Source organism: Leuciscus leuciscus (assembly GCF_965113295.1).
Source record: "Leuciscus leuciscus genome assembly, chromosome: 1".
NCBI classification, from domain to species: Eukaryota; Metazoa; Chordata; class Actinopteri; order Cypriniformes; family Leuciscidae; genus Leuciscus; species Leuciscus leuciscus.
The window spans coordinates 13,887,907-13,908,474 of NC_138725.1; the positions used below are offsets into that span (position 1 = coordinate 13,887,907).

General features: G+C 38.7%; 2 protein-coding genes and 1 long non-coding RNA gene across 4 annotated transcripts; 2 read left to right on the forward strand and 1 right to left on the reverse strand.

Moving 5' to 3' along the window:
• Nucleotides 1–248: 248 nt before the first annotated feature.
• LOC309511708 (putative nuclease HARBI1) lies at nt 249–2,843 on the forward strand. Its single transcript, XM_082186978.1, has 3 exons — nt 249–331; nt 1,598–2,300; nt 2,472–2,843. The coding sequence occupies exons 1-3, from the start codon at nt 311–313 to the stop codon at nt 2,816–2,818; spliced, it is 1,071 nt and encodes a 356-aa protein (XP_082043104.1). The 5' UTR covers nt 249–310; the 3' UTR covers nt 2,819–2,843.
• Nucleotides 2,559–4,531, reverse strand: LOC309511772. Its single transcript, XR_014210759.1, has 4 exons — nt 4,247–4,531; nt 3,882–3,975; nt 3,668–3,749; nt 2,559–2,677 (listed from the first exon to the last, which is right to left on the reverse strand). It is a non-coding gene; the product is annotated as an uncharacterized lncRNA (long non-coding RNA).
• A 122-nt stretch (nt 4,532–4,653) lies between these two features.
• LOC309501915 (uncharacterized protein) lies at nt 4,654–20,322 on the forward strand. 2 transcript variants are annotated; one of them, XM_082174184.1, is made up of 4 exons: nt 4,654–5,033; nt 7,682–7,766; nt 11,474–12,669; nt 13,839–20,322. In XM_082174184.1, the coding sequence occupies exon 3, from the start codon at nt 11,479–11,481 to the stop codon at nt 12,451–12,453; it is 975 nt and encodes a 324-aa protein (XP_082030310.1). In that variant the 5' UTR covers nt 4,654–5,033; nt 7,682–7,766; nt 11,474–11,478; the 3' UTR covers nt 12,454–12,669; nt 13,839–20,322. The 2 variants fall into 2 exon arrangements, with proteins under 2 accessions (XP_082030310.1, XP_082030311.1); XM_082174185.1 differs by lacking the exon at nt 4,654–5,033 and adding an exon at nt 10,576–10,645 and having other exon boundaries at nt 7,688–7,766.
• Nucleotides 20,323–20,568: the final 246 nt, after the last annotated feature.

The window sequence follows — 20,568 nt, forward strand, 5'->3', positions numbered from 1 at the left end:
ATGTCAAAGCTGAATTTTAGTAACTGGAGTCACTTCAGTTCTAAAATAATACGCTTCTAGTAAAGCTGAATCTGCGTGGCCCTGATTGGCTGCGGGGGTGTCCCGCTTTGGAGGCCCATGACGTCACCGCTCGCTCGCGCCGTTTCTTCCCTTACTGTCAATGGCTTTCAATGCATGTGTGTTTATAAATATTATACATTCATATAGTATAATATTTATACTATATGAATAAGTATAAGTATATATAAGGCGTGTCGCCCATCAGAGAAGAGCCAGGATAAGGCGGAGACAAGTCAGGAGGCGTTCCCTGATGACCCTCATCCTTGCCACAGTAAGATATGTTGTCACTACCGACTGCTTAGCATCTCTTCCAATGCCCAATCATAAATATATATATATATATATATATATATATATATATATATATATATATAAATATTGAGCAATTTAATAACTAATTTATTCAATGAATTGTTTGATATGTCCCCACAAATAATAATAACAAGTAGTACAGTGGCCACAAGCCCACTACACAGCTGAACCCCTCTGATGAATTATTAACTTTGAATAAATACACAAACCCCAATACCCACTGTGAAGTGCAGTGTTGGGCTAGTTACTCAAATAATGTAATATATTACTCATTACTAGTTACTCCAGTCCTTTCAAAAGTAATATTGTTACTTATTACTTTCTGGCAACAGTAATTAGTTACACTACTAGTTACATTACTTTTTCTTCACGCCCCACAGAAGTTGTAACTATCTTCCACATACAATTCTTCTAGAATGTTACTAACAACATATTTCTGCCTAATGATTTGACCAAAATCCACATTGGATCGCAGTCAGAAGTTATTACAAACACTCAATAGTGACTGATAGTGACATTCAAGCAGAAGTGTTGTATTAATCTCATTAACTGTCATGTGTAGCTTAGCTTGAAGTAATTTTTCCGTTACCCATATATACAATTATATTTTATGTATTTTATCAGATCACATAAGTTTGTAAGAAACTGCTTAATTTTCCAAAAAGATTTTTAATTATAGTAATATAATGTACATGTTGATCAGAGGGATGTGGGTGGGATGTAATGCCAGAGTAAAGTAAAGGCAAAACTTACACAACAGTGTTCAGGTCATCTTTTTTCCCGACAAAATCAACATAATGCAATATTTCTATCTGCTGAATGTAAGCTTTTCAATATTTCAAGATTGCCTGCTGCACAGTCGTGAAAATTATGAAAATACATCTGGGAATTATTTGATTGTTAGGTTATAAATCAGCAGGGTTGAGGCATCAAAAGTAACTAAGCTGTTTTATGGATAGTAACTGTAATATTATTACTAAAATCTTATTAGTAATTAGTTACACTACTAGTTACTGCAAAAACTAATAGTATTACAGTAACTAAATTACTAGTAATTAGTTACTGCCCAACACCAGTAAAGTGTTAGTTTCAAGTGAAAAACAGAGAAGCACTGAAATTGTAAAAGAAAACCATAGATTTATTTTTTGAAACTGTGAAAACAATAAAGATACATTTAATATTTAAGGGGAGGTCATTAAACATTATCTTTTTTTTTTTTTTTCAGGAAAAACAACACATTCAAAACTATGCAGTGCTAAACTATCATGTCCCAATTCTCAGAATTTATTTTTCAGAAGAGGACACAGTGCCTTCACTGAGACTCAGCAGGGTAACAATTGGGCTGTTGTGTCAGGTGCTGCCAAGAATAAAAGATCATGGTTGGAGTCACGAGATTGAGGTGCTCGTTCTACTGTACTGGCTGGCATGTGGAGCCTCTTACCGTGTCACCTCACAAACATTTGCAATGCCCACATCCACAGTATGCCGGGTTGTGCATAATGTGACTAAGGAAATGTTGGCAGTCCTGCACCGAATAATTAACTTCCCTGGGCCACAGGAGATGGAGGAGCTTGGAAGAGGCTTTGTCCGTCTGGCAGGGCACAATGCCTTCAAGAAAGCTGCTGGTGCGATTGATGGGTGCCATATTAGGATTCGACCACCTGGCGGACAACAGAAACAGTGCTACATCAACAGAAAGCTGTTTCCATCAATTATACTCCAGGGCATCTGTGACAGTACAGGGAAATTCCTTGACATTTATGTAGGCAACCCAGGATCCGTCCATGATGCTCTGGTCCTTCGAAGGTGCCCAATGTATAAGGAATCCCTTTATCCACCAAATGGGTTCTTCCTTCTTGGAGATGGGGGCTACCCATGTCTGCAACATCCTGTCACCATAATCACCCCATACAGACAACCTGTGGCTGGTAAGTAGGTCTACATAGTTATAACATTACAGTTTATTTACTTAATTATGATAAATATAGTGACAGTTGCATTTTCAATGTCATTGCATTTTAGTGAATAAACATTGTCAATGGTCGATTCATCTTGACCCTAACTGACCTATTGTCACTGACTATGTGTCTTACCGCCAGGTCGTGTTGAAGGCCGCTTTAACAAACACCATGCCAAGGCTAGGTGCATCATTGAGCGTGCCTTTGGCATGCTTAAAACACGCTGGAGGGCTATATTCCTGAGGGCCCTGGAGATCAATCCTCTATTCGCCCCGAAAGTGGTTGCTACATGCTGCATTCTACATAATCTGTGTCACGCCACTGATGACATCCTGGAAGAAGAGGACCTTGGGGATGAGGATGCAGAAGCAGAAGACATGGGTGGGGAACTGGAGCAAACTGGAAACAACATCAGGGCTAGACTTGCAGCACAACTTTCTGCCCCTGAAGAGCTACCTGCATGCCTACAAGAACATGACTATAGTTAGATCAAGTTAGTTTGTGTGTGTGAGGGAATGAGAGTAAGAGTGTATATATATATATATATATATATATATATATATATATATATATATATATATATATATTTGTTATACAAATACTCAGCTGAGGGATGTTATGTTATGTAGTGTAGAATTATTGGGTGGGGTTGATGTTAATAGTCAATGCAAGTGCAAATACACTTTGGAAATATTTACAATGAAATCATAATGTAAATAAAAAATTCTTCAAACCAAAATATACTTTCTAATGAACTTTTATTATAATTTATTAACAAGTTTCTCAAAAAGAGGGTGAGGTTGATGTTAATAGTCAGTGCAAGTGCAAATAAACTTTGGAAATATTTACAATGAAATCATAATGTAAATAAACAATTCTTCAAACCAAAATATACTTTCTAATGAACTTTTATTATAATTTATTAACAAGTTTCTCAAAAAGTGCAAGGTAGCGTTCAGCCCTTTCTGTAGTAGCCCTCTCCCTCTCTTCTTCTTTTGCAGCTGCCTGCCTTTCCCTCTCATCATCTCTCTCGGCCTGCTCCCTGAACAGCTCAATGAGCTCTGAGGAGCTTCGCCTCTTCATCGGTCTCTTCTGTGCTTCACTGCCTGGAAGAGGGGCAGAGGAGGAAGAAGCCACAACGCCACTTGCAGTAGCAGACACATTTGCTGCTACTACCAGGGGCGGATTGATGGAATGCTGCCCCTGGAGCACAGCATCCATTTCATTATACCACTGCCTTTCCCTGTCGGTGGGTCCCTCAACTCCTAATAAAAAATATATCTTGCTTCACTGCACTATATATATGACTGATCAACATGACTGAAATACATTCTTACCTTGTATTTCTCCTTTAAATTATTCAATTTTTTCTTTGCCTGTTTAGGCATGACTGGAATTCTGGTGTCTTTCACAAAAACCCTGAAAAGAGGAAACTAACATTATAATGTAAAATAAAATAAACCAAGAAACTGACTAACGTTATATACAAGAGTATATGTGCCAAAATTCAACAGTATGATATATCATGATAATGAAAGTAGAATTACTTACTCCCAGCCAGACTTAGAGGAGTTCCTCTTTCCAGTGAAGAGGGCTTCGTTTGCTCCTCTCCACTGGATGAGCATTTTTGTCTCTTCGTTGCTCCCTAAGTATGGGGGGGGGGGGGTACTTTTAAATAGCTGATTAACTAACGTTAATACAGATGTAAGCTCTATTTGCAACTGCGAATTCGTGCTAAATAAAACCGTTTACATTTACCTCAGGATGTAAGCTAGCGTATTTTAATTAAAAAAAGGTAAGTTCTGATGGATAAATTTAACTTTCCACAACCCCATATATTTCCCAACTTCAAATAATATGTCAAAATTAGATGTATATTTAGATTGGTGACGTTAAAAATACATTACAAGACTTACAGGTATGCGCTGCGCTTCCCTCCTCCATTGTTTTGCCGCAACGACTTCTGGGACACCAGGCGAGCAAGGCTGCGTTCCAGTCCAAAGTTGTCATGCCCTTCACTTGCTAACTTCCCTCCGTCTCGTTCACTCGGATGTACGTCATTGCGAGTGCCCACTACTGGCGGAAACTGCAATGGGCTGAATTGGAACGTCCTAAGCCCTTGATCACTTGGAATCAGCTATGTAGTTGATTTATTATTAAAAAAATTTCCCCTTTAAGAATTTGTTTAATGCAGCATCCAAATGTTTAAATGTGTGTTTGGGTTGTTTTAAATAAAAAAAAAAAAAAAAAAAAAAAAAAAATATATATATATATATATATATATATCATAGAGTTGTCTGTTGTGGTGGTGATAAAACGAGATCTGTGGTGACGTCACAATCGTACTGCATTGTGGGACATATGGATGCCTGAAGTGTAGGCTACATATGAAGTAGACTCGCTCCCTCGGTCAAAATCGAGGGAACGAGGGTCTGTCCATCTAAACTTCCCTCGTCCACTTCACGAAGTGGAACGCACTTCAAAATGGCGGCAGGGATTCCCCCGAGGGGAAGTGCTTAGGGAAGTTCGCAAGTGCATGTCTAAAAGTGGACTGGAACGCAGCATTAGTCTGCATTCGATGCATCCTCGGCAGATCCTCGGTATCAAGAACACATCCGGGTTCTTTCATGCGTCCTCTGTACTTGCGTTCTTGAGAATTGGGTCTGAACTTCGACGGTAAATGATGACGTAAAACGAGAACACACTAGCTGTGTCCCAATGTTGAAGGCTGCATCCTTCGAAGGACGCAGACTTCAAGGATGCAGCCTATGCGTCCTCTGAAGGACGCTCCATGTAGCCTTCCTTGGATTTCCTAATTGCGCAGCCAGGTGTTCCCGATCACCGCTCCTGGCGCCAAGCAACAGTGCGAGAGGACAGCTACTATCCTGATCATTCATTTTGATACAGTAAACAGCTATGGAGCCAGAATTGTCATTTTTATGTTTTATATTTTACTTGAGGACATGGTGAGGATGTTTTAGCCCCGGCGCTGCCAGGTCATGTATTTTCGGTTTAGCCCTGTTTGAATACAAAACCCAATTGAATATAAAAAGTCCAGTATTTCTCGCGCTCGTCATTGGCAGCTGTCACAGTTGCCAGGCGACAAGAACAATCCTTCGTAGGCTAGACCGGTCCGAGCGCGTCAGATGCGCCCTTTGATATGGGACGCTGCTGTAGTGAGCAACAATTTGTTAATATTGTGACTAATTTTGTTTCTTTAATTTTCGGAACTGCATATTTCGTTAAGTAGCCTATTCACTTACAAATGTGAAGTAACCTACTGAAGTACTTTTTTCCTCACATCACAATATGATTACATTAAACTACACAAAAGTAGCTATATAATGTAACAACCAGATATTACTGTATATTGAAAATATACAGAAGTAAAATGCAACATATACGCAGTAATGCAGTAGCCTAATATAAATGCAGTAGTTATTAAAAGTACTTTTTTCAGAAAGCCGTCGATTGAATCAGCCCTGCAAAGCTGTTGGTAGACAACTTAGTGGATAGTGGAAATATGCACTCAAACGCTCTGGAGACAATCCCAGATGATGTCCCACCAGCAGGAGGCCTTAGGGGCAGCCCATCCCGGTCCAGCGGCTCAGCTCAATAGAGTCTACATCATTTTTTTCTTATTTTATGTATTGTAAAATTAAATGTTTATGTTGATTTTGATATGTTTAACTTATTTTGTAAATAGTTGGAAAAAGTGCTTTAATGTAGCCTATAGAACAAATGATTTTCATTTACCAATTTTATTTGAAAAAATAAAAAGGTATAGAATTTGTTTCATGCAGAAAGTATTACTGTCATTACAAAAATAAACAATGTCCAGAACAATTCATTCTCTTTTATTTACACAATTAAAGTAGCATAAAAATAAATGTACATAATTTTTCTTTTAAAAAATAAAAGTGAAAAAAGTTAAACAAGAATATGTAGAAAATTTTTCAATCATTCTCTCAAGAAGAGAAAACAGCCTGTCCATCCTCTCCCTTCTTTCCTGTGCACTCCTCGCCTCTGCCTCCCTCTGTAGTTGCATTTCTTCTCTGATCAAGTTCAAAAACCCGTCCTGTCTCGCCGCCTTCGTGCTGGTGCTCCTGCTGGTGCTACTGGTGGTGCTGGTGCTGCTGCCCCTGGCTCCTCCTCACCGTGGGCACCCACTACTGAACTCGGCCCTGGTGTGTCCTCAGGGATTGAGGCGATGAGGACAGGGGGGTTGGTGCAATGCCTCTGTCCCAACACCTCATCCATGAGGACAAACCAGGGCCAAGTTTCAGCAGTGGGTTTCCCACTCACACCCTCTCCTGTCCCAGGACACTTGCAATCCTAAAGGCAGAGCAAATGAACCATGGCTTGTTAACAACAACAGGACAATACATTTCAGCAAAGATGTGTGTATTACTTTTCTTTATATATATATATATATATATATATATATATATATATATAAACCCATTTTTTCCTGAATTGTTCTAAAAAAGCAGAAAAGGGTACTTAACACAGAGGAGCAATCTTAAGTGCATTGTTAACACTGCAAAATATGACACATCAAGACATGCATACAAAATACTTAAGAAATCATATTTCTGTAAACTAAAATTTGGTTAAAACCACATAGCATGACAGCACTACAAAAACACATAAAAGTGAAACCCCATTGCCTTATCTACTGCTTTTCTTATTGTTTTGGGCTTTATTGGGTGAGTGATATTTCTTATAATACACAAGTGCAAATATTACAAATAGGTTGTTAAACTAATAACGTTATTACCACAAGTTTTGCCTAAAACTACATGATAAATGTAGCCACGCAATGGTGACGAAGGAGTTAAGAAGAAGTTTATAAGAAATTTAACTCTGGTTTCGCTAGCTATTTGAGCAAATTAAAACATAATACTTACATTTAAATGTGAATTTGCTGTCCACCACCGATCTCTAGTCTCGGCCGCCTTTAAAAATAAGTAAATAAATGCTGTCGTCAACGGCGCGCAATGACTTATGGGGTAGAATAGGCCGCTAAGTGTCCATTTATGTATCCTTCTTTTCACGGGGAAACGAAGGGTGCATTTGGCGTCGCTTTTGAATCAGGGAAGCCTTCGTCGCGGCGCGATGACGCAACCGGCCTTCGAATACGGCCTTCGAAGGATGGAGAATTGAATTGGGACAGCCTTCATCGAGCCGCGGTGACACAATCGGCCTTCAAATGCGACCTTCCAAGGATGCAGCCTTTGAATTGGGACGTCCTTCGTCGCGCCGCGGTGACGCAATCGGCCTTCAAATACGGCCATCCGGCCTTCAAATACGGCCTTCGGAGGATGCAGCCTTCACTTTGGGACACAGCTAAGGACGCAAGATCGCTGAAGAACGCATATTGAGAAACACCCTATGTTTCTTCCCTCATTGAGTTTCAGCGTCGCGTCTTCTGAGGTAAGGAGAGCAGTTCACTGTATTTCTCATATTTACACAACCATCACACACACTTTATAGAGTTTGATTAAGCGACAGACTCATTTCTGTATTGTTTTCATCGATCACAGCGATACTTTTGCGTCTTTTCTGGCGTCTTCCTACTGAAATAAACATTTAGTGCAGCAGCAGCGAGCATGAGGAGAATATGTTGAGTTCATTCAGACCTGAGCGATTTTGTGTTCGTTTGTGTGATTGTCTCGATGTTTGGAGTGAGAACTGTTACTGAATGTCAAGTCAAGAGTTAAAGTTTGAGATCTGTGAGGGGAATTTATGGGAATCGATCCCAAGTGTTTCTGTTGCCATTTTCATGTTTACCGTTATTTCTTTGTTGACATTTTATCTTTGGCAGATATTTAGGCCTACTTATTAAAATTGATGTAGACACTTTATATTGCCCCTGTATGAGTAATAAATGTGGGAAATATCAAATCATGGTAATATAGATAGGCCTAAATATTAATTAAGTTTGTCACAGGAAACATTACATTTTCTTTATTTTTAGAGTTTTATGATCATTGTCAGTTTCTGTACGAATATGTAGGCTAACATGTTAATGATGGAATTACTTTATTGCAATTAATAGTTATTATAAAGTCAAACTATATTTAGATTCATATATTATGGTGTTGTAGTTATTTGCCTGAAGAGGTTCATAAAGAGAGGTTATTTAATTATTTTGTTTTATTATTGATGATTTATGTTACACTGTGAGATATATTTCAATAGAGCAGTTTTACAGGCTTGTATCATGTTATCCTGACTCAGATAATGTGTTTCTAACAGCAAACACTCAGAATAAAGTGAGATGATCTGCTAATGATCCTGAATGGCTTGTTGAATGAGTGTTGATAGTCTGAAGCTCATCAATATTAACAGATCTGCTGAAAACACTCTTTATTTCATGACAATAGTTCCTGTTTTCACCTCATTTATTATGCTCATGTCTTCAGATCTCCTGTAAATTGTCACTTAAAGCTCATTTCATTGGTGTCAGCAGACTGAGGGGATTTGATGGTTACTTACTATAGCTTTAAGAAATTCTAGTATGGTAGTCTCAGCAAAAGCGTATAACAGAGGGATTTCTTTGTTCTGTAAGAAGGCACTGTCTCCTATTCTCTCTATTATGAACACAGTATAAGGGTCCTCCAGGCTGCAAGTGTACATGTGGTAGGATAGCCAGAAACTGACCATATGGCCTTGTTATTCAATGTATCATATTAATATATGATGTAAGGTATACACTATCTTATTGGTTAACTTCTGAGACAAAGATGCTAATAAACTTGTGAGATACCTTTTCTCCCTCATCGCCGGGTTTGGCATTGTTAAAGGGATAGTTCACTTTGAAATAAAATGTTGGTATGTTTTAGCTTACCTCAAGGGCATCCAAGATGTAGGTGTCTTTTTTTCCACAGTAGTTTCAATTTTGATATTTTTAGGTCAAACCGTTCTTGTCTGTCAGTCATATAATGCAGGTCTATGATCACTGTCTCAAAGAGCATGCACAAAGTCCAAATTAAAACAATTCCCCATCGTAAGTACACATTGATGGCCTAAGACACGAAACGAGCGGTTTGTGTGAGAAAACGAACAGTATTTATATCGTTGTTACCTCTTGAACACAGCCGAGTCCAAATGATCTGAGGGCGCGGGCGGGTATAGATATATACACTAGATGTATTCTTCATTCATTCAAAGGATCTCTGGGTAGTTCTAGATATGATGTCAATACCCCTCCTAAGTAAAGCGCGTGGTTAAAAATACCCTGAAACGCTTTCATGATTGAGAAAAATAAAAAAGCGCGATCACTCCCTTTTTCAGCCTTTTTGTACTATGGGCCGTCGATTGTTGATGACGCACGACGGTCTTGAGCGCTAAACTAAAAAGAACACATCAGAGGCGAGCGTTCGCAGGCAGTTCGACACACTCTTCTACAGTTCATTGTCGCACCCACCTAGAAAGCTAAAATTCCACCTTGCTTTTTTTTTTTTTTTTTTACGGTGTGTGTGTGTGTGTGTGTGTGTGTGTGTGTGTGTGTGAGATTTTGGTTGGGTGACAGTTGTAGGTTACAGTTTGACAACAGTTTACAGTTTGACAAAAGCACAATGTTGTGTTTTATTGCGAGTGTACACAAATATAAGCAAACACTTTGCAGTTTGAATGATGTCCTGTATGAACAAAATGACGGAGTATGTTTTTATGTTTCCACTGTTCGATCGCGCCCGTGCCTCTCTCTCTCGCACACAAGACATATCCCAGCACTGCAATCTTGACATCGCAGCCTGTTTATTATAGCCCTAAAGAACCCGCGTATCTAACAGTAGTTCCGCATTAGATTACATTAATTTGCATGCAAGTTTTATTTATTTTTATACGTGTATATTCATGCACCGAACCGTGACGCCCGTACCGTTTCGGTTCAATACGAATACGTGTACCGTTTCACCCCTAATAGCTACCCTAGCTACCTTACCCTGGACTGCTGCTGATCAAACACTCTACCTTTCAGTAAGCATTGGTAAACAATTGCCACAGCGTGTGCCCTACTCTCTCCTCCTCCTCCTCCTCCTCCTCCTCCTCCTCCTCCTCCTCCTCCTCCTCCTCCTCACCTACGGCTACGAGATGATTATCATCATGTGAACCTTCCTCCGTATTTACGACACGTTCAGGCTCGAACTGCAAAGGGTGAACGCCTGACATTTCGTTTGCTTATTGAGGTAATATTTTAGCTTGATAATGTTAGTGTTTACGCGCCTTGTGTTTTTAGCGGTGCTGGGAGACCAGTCTACGTCACGGCCCAGAATGCAATGGGTAAAAACAACAATGGCGACTTACAGGTACAAATTTATTTTAAAATATCTCGCTAAACGAAAACATTGTGTGTTATTATATCACGTTTGTGGCGCAAATGGTATCTCTAACCCAATAAGGCTAAGTTGTCAAACTAGCTGGAGATCCTTTTCATGATGCTCAAGAACATTCATGTTAGAAACATTCAAGCACATTATCACTTTTAGATAAACAGTTAAACTGTGACATGGCTGCAAGAGTTTATTTTTGAACAAATGGTCAGTAAAGGAAGTTTTTTTTTTGTGTGTGTATTTTTACGAACATGTATAACACATAATCATCATTCCAAAATATACAAATTTACAATCTACTCTGCTTTACTGCAAACATGTATGTTCTTTCTCGCAGTGAAATTCACTTGAGCTTGTGTTTCTTGTGTCCCACTTTCACAAGCATGTAAAGTCAACGGAAGGAGAAGTTCAGTGTGAACGGCCCTTAATTAAAACATATTAGTAGTTTTTAACATAATTAAATATCTAAAAGTTGGTGTTAAAATATGTCAGTATTGTGTATTTGAATGTTCATATCATGTTAGATAATTGTGTCATTGATCAAACATATTTAATAATTCTCACTACAGAAACATGGGATTTGTGCCTATAATGTTTTAAAAAAATAACTGGAAGATCAGTGTAGCTCATTCAGGGAAAGTTTCAGGGATGTATAATTAATAAAAATATATCAATTGTAATATTTTATTGTAGTTGTCTGTTACATCTGAGATAATTTTAATCTTCATTCACTCCATATTTCTCTCTTTGAACTATTTTGATTATTTAGAAAATTTTACAATAATAGTTTTTCTGTCATGTCAGACCCGATGGAAGAGAGCGAGGAGAGTGAAGAACTGAGTGAAGTGGAGGAGGAGAGTGAAGAACTGAGTGAAGTGAAGGAGGAACATCATGTCAAACCTGGAGAAAAACCTTTGAGTCGCTCAAAGACTAAACAGAACATTTTAAAGAAAAGAAGAGCCAATAAATCTTTCACCTGCACTCAGTGTGGAAAGAGTTTATCAAGCAAAGATGGTCTTGAGCTTCACATGAGAGTTCATACTGGAGAGAAGCCGTTCACATGTGATCAATGTGGGAAAAGTTTCAGTCAATCTTCACACCTTAATGTTCACATGAGGATCCACACCGGAGAGAAGCCATTTAGGTGTGATCAGTGTGGAAAAAAGTTTCTCTGTGCATCACACCTGAAGACACACCTGACAGTTCATACGAAGGAGAAGCCACACTCATGTTCTGTGTGTGGAAAGAGTTTTTCACAGCGGCAACATTTACATAAACATGAGAAAATACATACTGGTGTAAGAGAGTACATGTGCTTTGAGTGTGAGAAGACTTTTATTACAGCGGACAGTTTAAAACAGCACGACAGAATTCACACTGGAGAAAAACCTTACATGTGTTCACACTGTGACAAGAGATTCAGTCAGTCATCATATCTGAAAAGCCATGAGATGATCCACACTGGAGAGAAACCTTACAAGTGTTCAAGCTGTGACAAGAGATTCAGTCGATCAGGAGATCTGAAAACACATGAGAGGATCCACACTGGAGAAAAACCTTATAAGTGTTCACACTGTGACAATAGATTCAATCAGCCAGCGCATCTGAAAAGCCATGAGAGGATCCACACTGGAGAAAAACCTTACAAGTGTTCACACTGTGACAAGAGATTCAGTCACTCATCACATCTGAAAAGACATGAGAGGATCCACACTGGAGAAAAGCCTTACAAGTGTTCACAGTGTGACGAGATTCAGTCTGTCAGCAGATCTGAAAAAACATGAGATGATCCACACTGGAGAAAAACCTTATAAGTGTTCACACTGTGACAAGAGATTCAGTCTGTCAGCAGATCTGAAAAGGCATGAGAGGATCTACAGCAGAGAGAAGTCGCACACGTGTGATCAGTGTGGAAACAGTTTCTCTTTTAAAACTCACCTGAACCTACACTTGAAGATCCATTCAGCGGAGAAACCACATCACCGCAGTCTGAGATCACGGTAAGTAGTTCATCTTTATGTGTTAAACAAAAAGCTGCTTTTCCACTTTTGGAAAAGGTTCCAGTTGTGTTTCCACTTGAGCCTGGTACGGCACAGCACAATTACAAACCCTGAACTCTCAGCACACTTGGCTAACTGTGCCGAACCGTGATGGTTGAATGTGTGTAGTGGTGGAAATTTGGATTCTTTCCAGAGATTCGTTCATTTTCAGTTCGTTCACCAAAATTAATCGTTCATTGATTTGTTCACTGACAGTTTCTTCATATTACATAAATATGCCAGCAGGGGGCGAAAAAGAGTGTCTTATGTGTTGTCTTAAGTCAACAAACGTATTTACTTGTAACAAAAAAATTTATTTGGCTTTATTAAAATGTGTTTCTCATTTACTTATTAAATTAATAAAATAAGTCAAAATCATCATAAATCTGGGATTATGTTAAACGTTGAGTTATGTTCTATGTTAAATATGAATATACAAACAATCGTATGTGCACAGTACCATTAGTCATTGCCACACAGTCACACCTGACACCCCAGTGCTCCCACTACAATCCCTCCTTTAACTAGTACTAATGAAAATGTAATTCCTGATATCAGAAATAGACATTGTTACTAGGAAAAGTACATTCTTAATAGCAAGGATTCACATTTTAAATAGTACAAATGTAATTATTGATATCAAAAATGCATCATGTGAATGAATAAAAGCTAAAATGTCTTGCCATTGCATGTCACTGTGTTTAAATGATAAAAACAATACTTGATACTTGATGGTTAATTTTTACTGAGGGGTGTGCATCCATATTGACCAGTATGTCCAGCCAATCAACATTTTAAATGCAATATAGCCTATAAACCAGTAGTCAGTGTCAATACATTGCTTTCCATCTTGCTTTATTGCAGAGTTGTAACTAAACTGACTTGGAGACTGGATAATCATTGTCTTGTTTTAAAAGTATGTGCGCCTATAATGAGGAGTGCCATCACGCCCATATACTGTACTGGTCCCCACAGATGTTTTGCTGGAAAAGGGCGCGTTTCATTTCATGCACGCGCATATAAACGCTGATATTTTTTCCGAGCTGCAGTTTTATAAACACACCATTGCCCTTTGTCGTATATCAAACGTAATAAATAGTTGTATTTCACTCTCATTTTTCTTTCGTCAGGTACAAAGTCAAAGAACACACCCCTGGAAGTGGCCGGCGTTAGCAAGCAGGACACAGAAAGACCAGAAGATACACTGCCCAGCTGGATTAGACAGACAGACAGACAGACTAGAGAGAGATGCATATCAACTTAACTTTACTGTTCACTGCTGACATCAAACTTGGAGAGGAGAGAACACAAGTCTGCCTGATCGCTGTTCCAGCAATTCACTCTCATGGTGTTTTTTTCTCTCTTTTCGTGAACAGAAGGATACTGCTTCATTCTGTCATCGATGTTGTAAATTTTGATTGACGCGCTTTGACACGAGGGGAAGGTGGGGCCTTGAGCAATTTGCGGGGCCCTACGCAACTTGCGTAGTGTGCGTATAAGGCTGTTCGGCTCTGCTTACAGTACTGTACAGTATTCAAGTAAATTGTTCAAAGTGCAAAATACCACAAAACTAAGTCTAAAACACACAAATAAATATAAGAAAAGCAGGTAAAGAGTAGTGTACATTTAAATCAAGTAAACAGTCAATTTGTCTTTGTTGCATATAACCATCAGCTTGCGTCATTAAACTGTTTTCATTGCATAGTGGAGCGGCTAAGTGATATAATCGTTCAGTTTATGATACAAGCGTGAAAATTGGCATGCACAGTCTCTGATGGTCACTAGACAATAAGCCACCCATAGCTACTTGAAATTTCAAGATTGTGGCCATTTTTCAAGATGGCCACCACCTTAGTGGAGCAATTAGGCTCATGGCAATTTTCATGCTTGTATCACCAACTAAATGATTTCTTAAGCCTAATTGCTCCACTCAGGTGGTGGCCATCTTGAAAAATGGCTGCCATCTTGAAATTTCAAGTAGCTGTAGGTGGCTTATTGTCAAGTGACCCACATAGACTGCTCATGCCAATTTTTATGCTTGTATCACCAAATAAACGACTATATCACTTAACTGCTCCACTAAGGTGTCGGCCATCTTGAAAAATGGCCGCCATCTTGAAATTTCAAGTGGCTCGGACAATTTTCTTGTCAAGTGACCCATGGAGACTGCTCATGCCAATTTTCATGCTTGTATCATAAACTGAACGATTCTGCCAAACATAAGCACTTAGCCGCTCCACTAGCAGTAGTGAAGTGTAAATTTCTTTCTTTGATGCAAATATGCCAAAAACACAAGCCTAGCTCTAACTCAGTGTTCTGGAACCTTTGGCAAAAATCATGTGGCTCGCGAGGTCTCTCACCCTTTACCAACAAACGATCGATGAAACAATTAAGACACATCAACAGAGATCGGCTCTCTGCAGAAAAAGCAGCCAATTACAATTCCCTTGTTGTACAGCCTACTAAAGTTAATGAAAAGTTTATGATAATAATATTAAAGTTGTACCGGCAAAAGTGTGCGTGTTCAGTGCTGTTCGCGAGTGTCACGGGTCACCACAGCAATCAACTAACCTCTTTACGTTTCTGCGGTAACCTACAGCTCCTGCACTGGCAGTCAAGCAGCTGCAGCTTGTTTAAAGTAATGACGAAAACCATTTTTAGAAAAGCAGCGAAAATTTACAAGTAGGCTATATAAACTTTAATATTTTATTGAAACGGGTGATTTGCTGCGCAGAGACATTTCGAAACATTTCACCCGCTGGTAGGCTACTTTCACTTTTGCTGCAGAGACCCTTTAATGTCCTACAAATGTGTCGTATATTTGATAATCCGCGCAGATTTCAGTTGACGATTTTGTTTAAAGTTATTAATAACAAAACATACGTGAATGAGAAAGAAAAGAGCATGATGTGCTTTATATTGAAAATAAATATTAAAAGCGCGATAAGTTGCGAAAGAGAACTGAATTCTACTGTCAGGATGCTGTGCGCGCGCTCCGCAACACAGACAAGTATAGTAGCCTCTACGGTTGCACGCCTAAACGACCAAATAAACACAGAAAAATATAAAACTGCCAAGTCGAGTATTCACGTAAACACAGTAGATGTAAGTACTGTGTGCATTCTCTCTCTCTCTCTCTCTCTCTCTCTCTCTCTCTCTCTCTCTCTCTCTCTCTCTCTCTCTCTCTCTCTCTCTCTCTCTCTCTCTCTCTCTATATATATATATATATATATATATATATATATATATTAGTGGTGGGCATGGATACATTTTTTTCATCTAGATTAATCTCACTGTAATTTTGGTTAAAATGGCTCATTTGGATTCTGCCGAAGGCATTCAAAATATGTGTGTGCTACCCAAATAATGACTAAAGGGCACATGTTTCTTAAAGGTCCCATGACATGCTACTTTTTGTAGGCTTTAATATAGGCCTTAGTGGTCCCTAGTACTGTATCTGAAATCTCTTTCCAAAAATTCAGCCTCGGTGCAGAATTAAAGCCACTACAAGCCAGTCCCAGAATGAGCTTCCTTCAGACGGGCCGTTTCGGTGTCTGTAGCTTTAAATGATAATGAGGAGGAGAAAGGCGGCGCAAGGTGGAGGGTGGGTGTGGCCTTGACCATCTTGCGCAACGGTACCGTGGCGTGCATGTTTACGTTGGATATAGCAATGGCACGAAGACACGCAGTCTTTCAAGCATTTCAGTTTGACCCAGAATCTGATCCGGATGGAGAAGCAACGGATGAAGAAGTTGCAACTCAGCAGCTCCAGCAGGACGTTTCCGAATGGTTAGTTTAAAATATTATGTCTGGATACGGTACTTTATTCGGATGGTTTACAGTTATTATCATGTAGCTAACGCTAACCTACTGTTGCCTTTTCATGAGAGATCTCTAACGTCTGTATTTACTGTATCTTATTACAATTACATCAAGCTCTGCGATCTTGAAATGCGGATATCGCGCGCGCCATATAACCAACAGGAAAACGGTTATCCAAATAACAAAGAAGTGTACAACACTCGCGTTACAGTGTGTGTATTCACACACATAAACTGCATAGCTAATGTTACAGCCACATTCTACATGTAACAGTCTAGGTAAACATAAACAGTAAAGCAACACACTTATATATTAGTTGACTTACTTGTCCGAGGTGTGTAGCTGAGCCAAAGAGAGTGATCCAGACTTTAGTTTCAGACGTTCAGCAAGCCCAGCTCTGTATTGACCCTTCGGTGTTCATTTGTACATCCAATTATTGAGCAATTGTTATGCTTCGCTCGCTCAAAAGCCATGATATCTCTCGTGGACAAACTAAAATCCTAGCGCATTTTCTCATGGGTGGAAAATATTCTCTGGGCGGGCAAAGCAGAGACAGGGGAGGTAACATTTCCTCCTTATGACGTCATAAGGAGGAGATTCAAGATCAGCGTGTATGAGCCTCCATTTTCTCAAAGGCAGAGAAAGATAGCAAAAGCTCGATTTACACCGATTGAAATTTCTAGAAACTTGGGGACCATATACAGGCTAGGGGAACTCATATTAATGTTAAAAAACCTCAGAAAGTGAAAATTTCATGTCATGGGACCTTTAAATACAAAGTGACTTTTAAAAGAACTTGTGAAGAAATGGCAGAGATTTTTTTTTTTATTATTATTAAAACTAACATAAGTATGATTATTATTATTATTTTTTTACTTTGAGCAATGATGGAGCTATAATAGACTCTTCTTATGAGCATATAAAACAAAACAGCTCCTTGGAAACAATGAAATGTAGCCTAATATTGTAGTAGTTATAAACAAAGGTCTATTTTTAGTTCAGATTAACATTTGAGGGCAGCAATTTTATTCATAATGTCAAAATAAAACCAACGTAATGTTACTTGAAAGCATTATAGCCTACTATTTCCTATGTCAAACTTCCATGGTTGCATTTAGTGTTACTACAGTAAATCCATGGTAAATGTTGCAGATCTGTGGACACTGGATAGTTCATTCATGGCACAACGTTTCCTCCTGGCTTCCACGCACTGTTTGATACTTAAGTAGCAAATTCAAATGATTTATTTACTGGATCTCTTGATCAAGATCGGCTCGCGCTGCTATGGTCCAAACTGATAAACAACGGTCCGTCAACCACACAATAACGAGTAGCTCAGTTTCGTTCCGCTTGCATTACGTTTGCCATTTGATGTCGGACAATGTTCCCGCCTACATTTGAAATAACGAAATTTTGGTCGGCAGGAAAAATGGTCCAACGAACCGTTCGGTTTGAAAATGCGTACCGAACACCGAACCGAGTCCGCGCTAAAATATCAAGGTCAAAGTCATCATAGCTTGCGTAGTATAGACCCAGCTCCCAACCCAACTTTGAGAATAGATTAACGGCGATATTTTTTTTATCGCCCAATAAGAGTCTCACGTTAACGCCCCACGTTAACGCCGATAACGGCCCACCACTAATGTCACTTTCTCTTTTGGAAAAATGCAATAACCAAAAATGAGAAAAATGGCTCTTTGGTCAAAAAAGGTTCCTGACCCCTGCTCTAACTGTTCGCCATCATTGTCGTTCAAACAACTGGTTCTTTTCGTTCACGAGCAACATATACCAGTTCGTTCAACTCGTCGGTTCGCAATCTCTCTCTCTCTCGTTCAGACTCAATCAACTCGGTCACGGTCAGTCCACAGAGCTAACTGGTCCACTGAGCTGCACATGCACTGCTAATAGCGCCGCGCTGCTATGGAGGGAGGGGTTTCAGTGAACTAGAAATATGAGTCAATGGATTACGTGGACGAGAACGATTCTTCACCTATAAGATTCGTTCAAAAAAGAAGGATTCGTTCACTAATGTAACATCACTAGTGTGTAATGACATCACCACTCAGGATTGGTCACTTGTCTGTTGCCTGGCTAAGTGACGTAAAAGCAATTTAAGCAACTGAAACACAAATTAATAATAAAATTAAAAGAAATACCGATAATTTCCAATTACATGGTCCGTGTTCTCACCATGAATAATAACATTTATTCATTTTCAATGCGTTTTGTCCATAGAAATGTTTTTCTATGGAAGCAGCTTCAACTCTAGCTTAGATAAACCACACAGTGGGACTAATAATGCTGGGTGATAAAGAGGTCTCGCCGCTTCTGGGGGCCTCATTTATAACCGTTGCGTACGCACAAAACAGGCCCTGAAAGAGGCGTACGCCACTTCCAACGCATAAGTTGTGACTTATAAAAACAAACTTTACGGGAAAATTTGCTACACCTGCACGCAAACTCTGACCCATGCGTACGAACGTTTTGGAGATGGAGCAGTTTGGCGACACCGATTGTGAGCTGGAGATTAGTGTCTTTTTGGTCACTTTTAGACAGAAAATCTAAAGAAAGTTAAACATCTACAGAAAGATAATACAAATATAATTTCACTCACCAAGCCTGTCACTTGAAGCAAATATCCATCCCTTCTTAAATGTCCGTGCCAGCGAGCGCGTTTGGCCGTTTAGTGAAACTGACGCAACAGTTTAAATAAATAAAATAATGATTTAAACTATGTTTTACTTCTGATATAAACATTTAGATTAAATATGCCATTCAAATTAATGGAGAACACTTAAACATGAAATCATTTCTGAGAAGTTACAACATTTTTTTATATTCAAATTCAATCAATAGAAATATTTGTTGTGGATGCGATGTTTTTGAACACTTTTCCTGTAGCGTGCTGTGTTATAATGTTTTAACCGCAGAGATAATTGCTTATCATGATAATACAAGATTGTCTGAGAAAATAGTTTCGTGCAAATAATGCACATGGTCTATCCGTTTCCATTAAACATATAAAATCAATTAAAAATACTATTCGGCCAGCGGAAAAGATGAAATGTATTTTACAATATTTGATTTTATGTATTCAAAAACAAGACAAGGATAGGCAAGTACATGATTTTTATTAATGTAATGTGTCTTGTACCGTTAAACGTTATCACGTGGATGAATAATTATATGCAAATGACATGCAGATGTGGATATGCATAGTAAAACTAGACGTTGTGAGCTCCATATATGGTTATTTCGGGGAAGAGACACATGTGCGCACAATCTTCCGCTGACTGGGATTTATAAAGTGAATTCTGCGCAGGTTCTGGTGTACGAACGGTTTTATAAGTCTGAATATTTTTTTGCGTATGTCATTTTTGGCTTTCAGGCGCACGTACACTTTTAGTAAGGATCCTACGCACAGTTTTATAAATGAGGCCCCAGGGCCCTGTCACGTACATAACGTTTTAAAGGTTTAGTTTATTTAATGTAACAATTATAAATGCAAATAACTTGAAACTTTATATACAAAGCTAAATTATGTGTTTGGTAAATGGACACAGAAATTATAAGAAAATGTAAAGGGATGATAAATGTTCATTTTGAATTGAATATTCTGTGTTTAAAAAAAAAAAAAAATTATGGTGACTACAGTCACATAAATGTAAATGGTTATTTTGTTTCTTTTTTTTTTTTTTACCCAATTTTATTACAGGTGTTCTAAAGCCTTTGAGGAATCAATATTTGATGTAAAATCCCTTATTCATTATGGTTCACTCTTTTTATATAATAAAAAACAAAACATTCAAACTTCCGTTTTTGTATTTTTTGGTGATGTATCACATCAGAACACATACAAGTGTCTCAAGAAGTGTATTGTCACTGCATCCACCTTGTAGCTGAGAGTCTATAGAATCCAGAAATATGACTCTCTTCACTCTGCTATGACAATTGACCCTTCCAGAAGCCAAAATATCAACATAGTGCCAGGCGGACTTAAAACCCCTTAGACCTTGAAGGGTTAAACCATGACTTCTG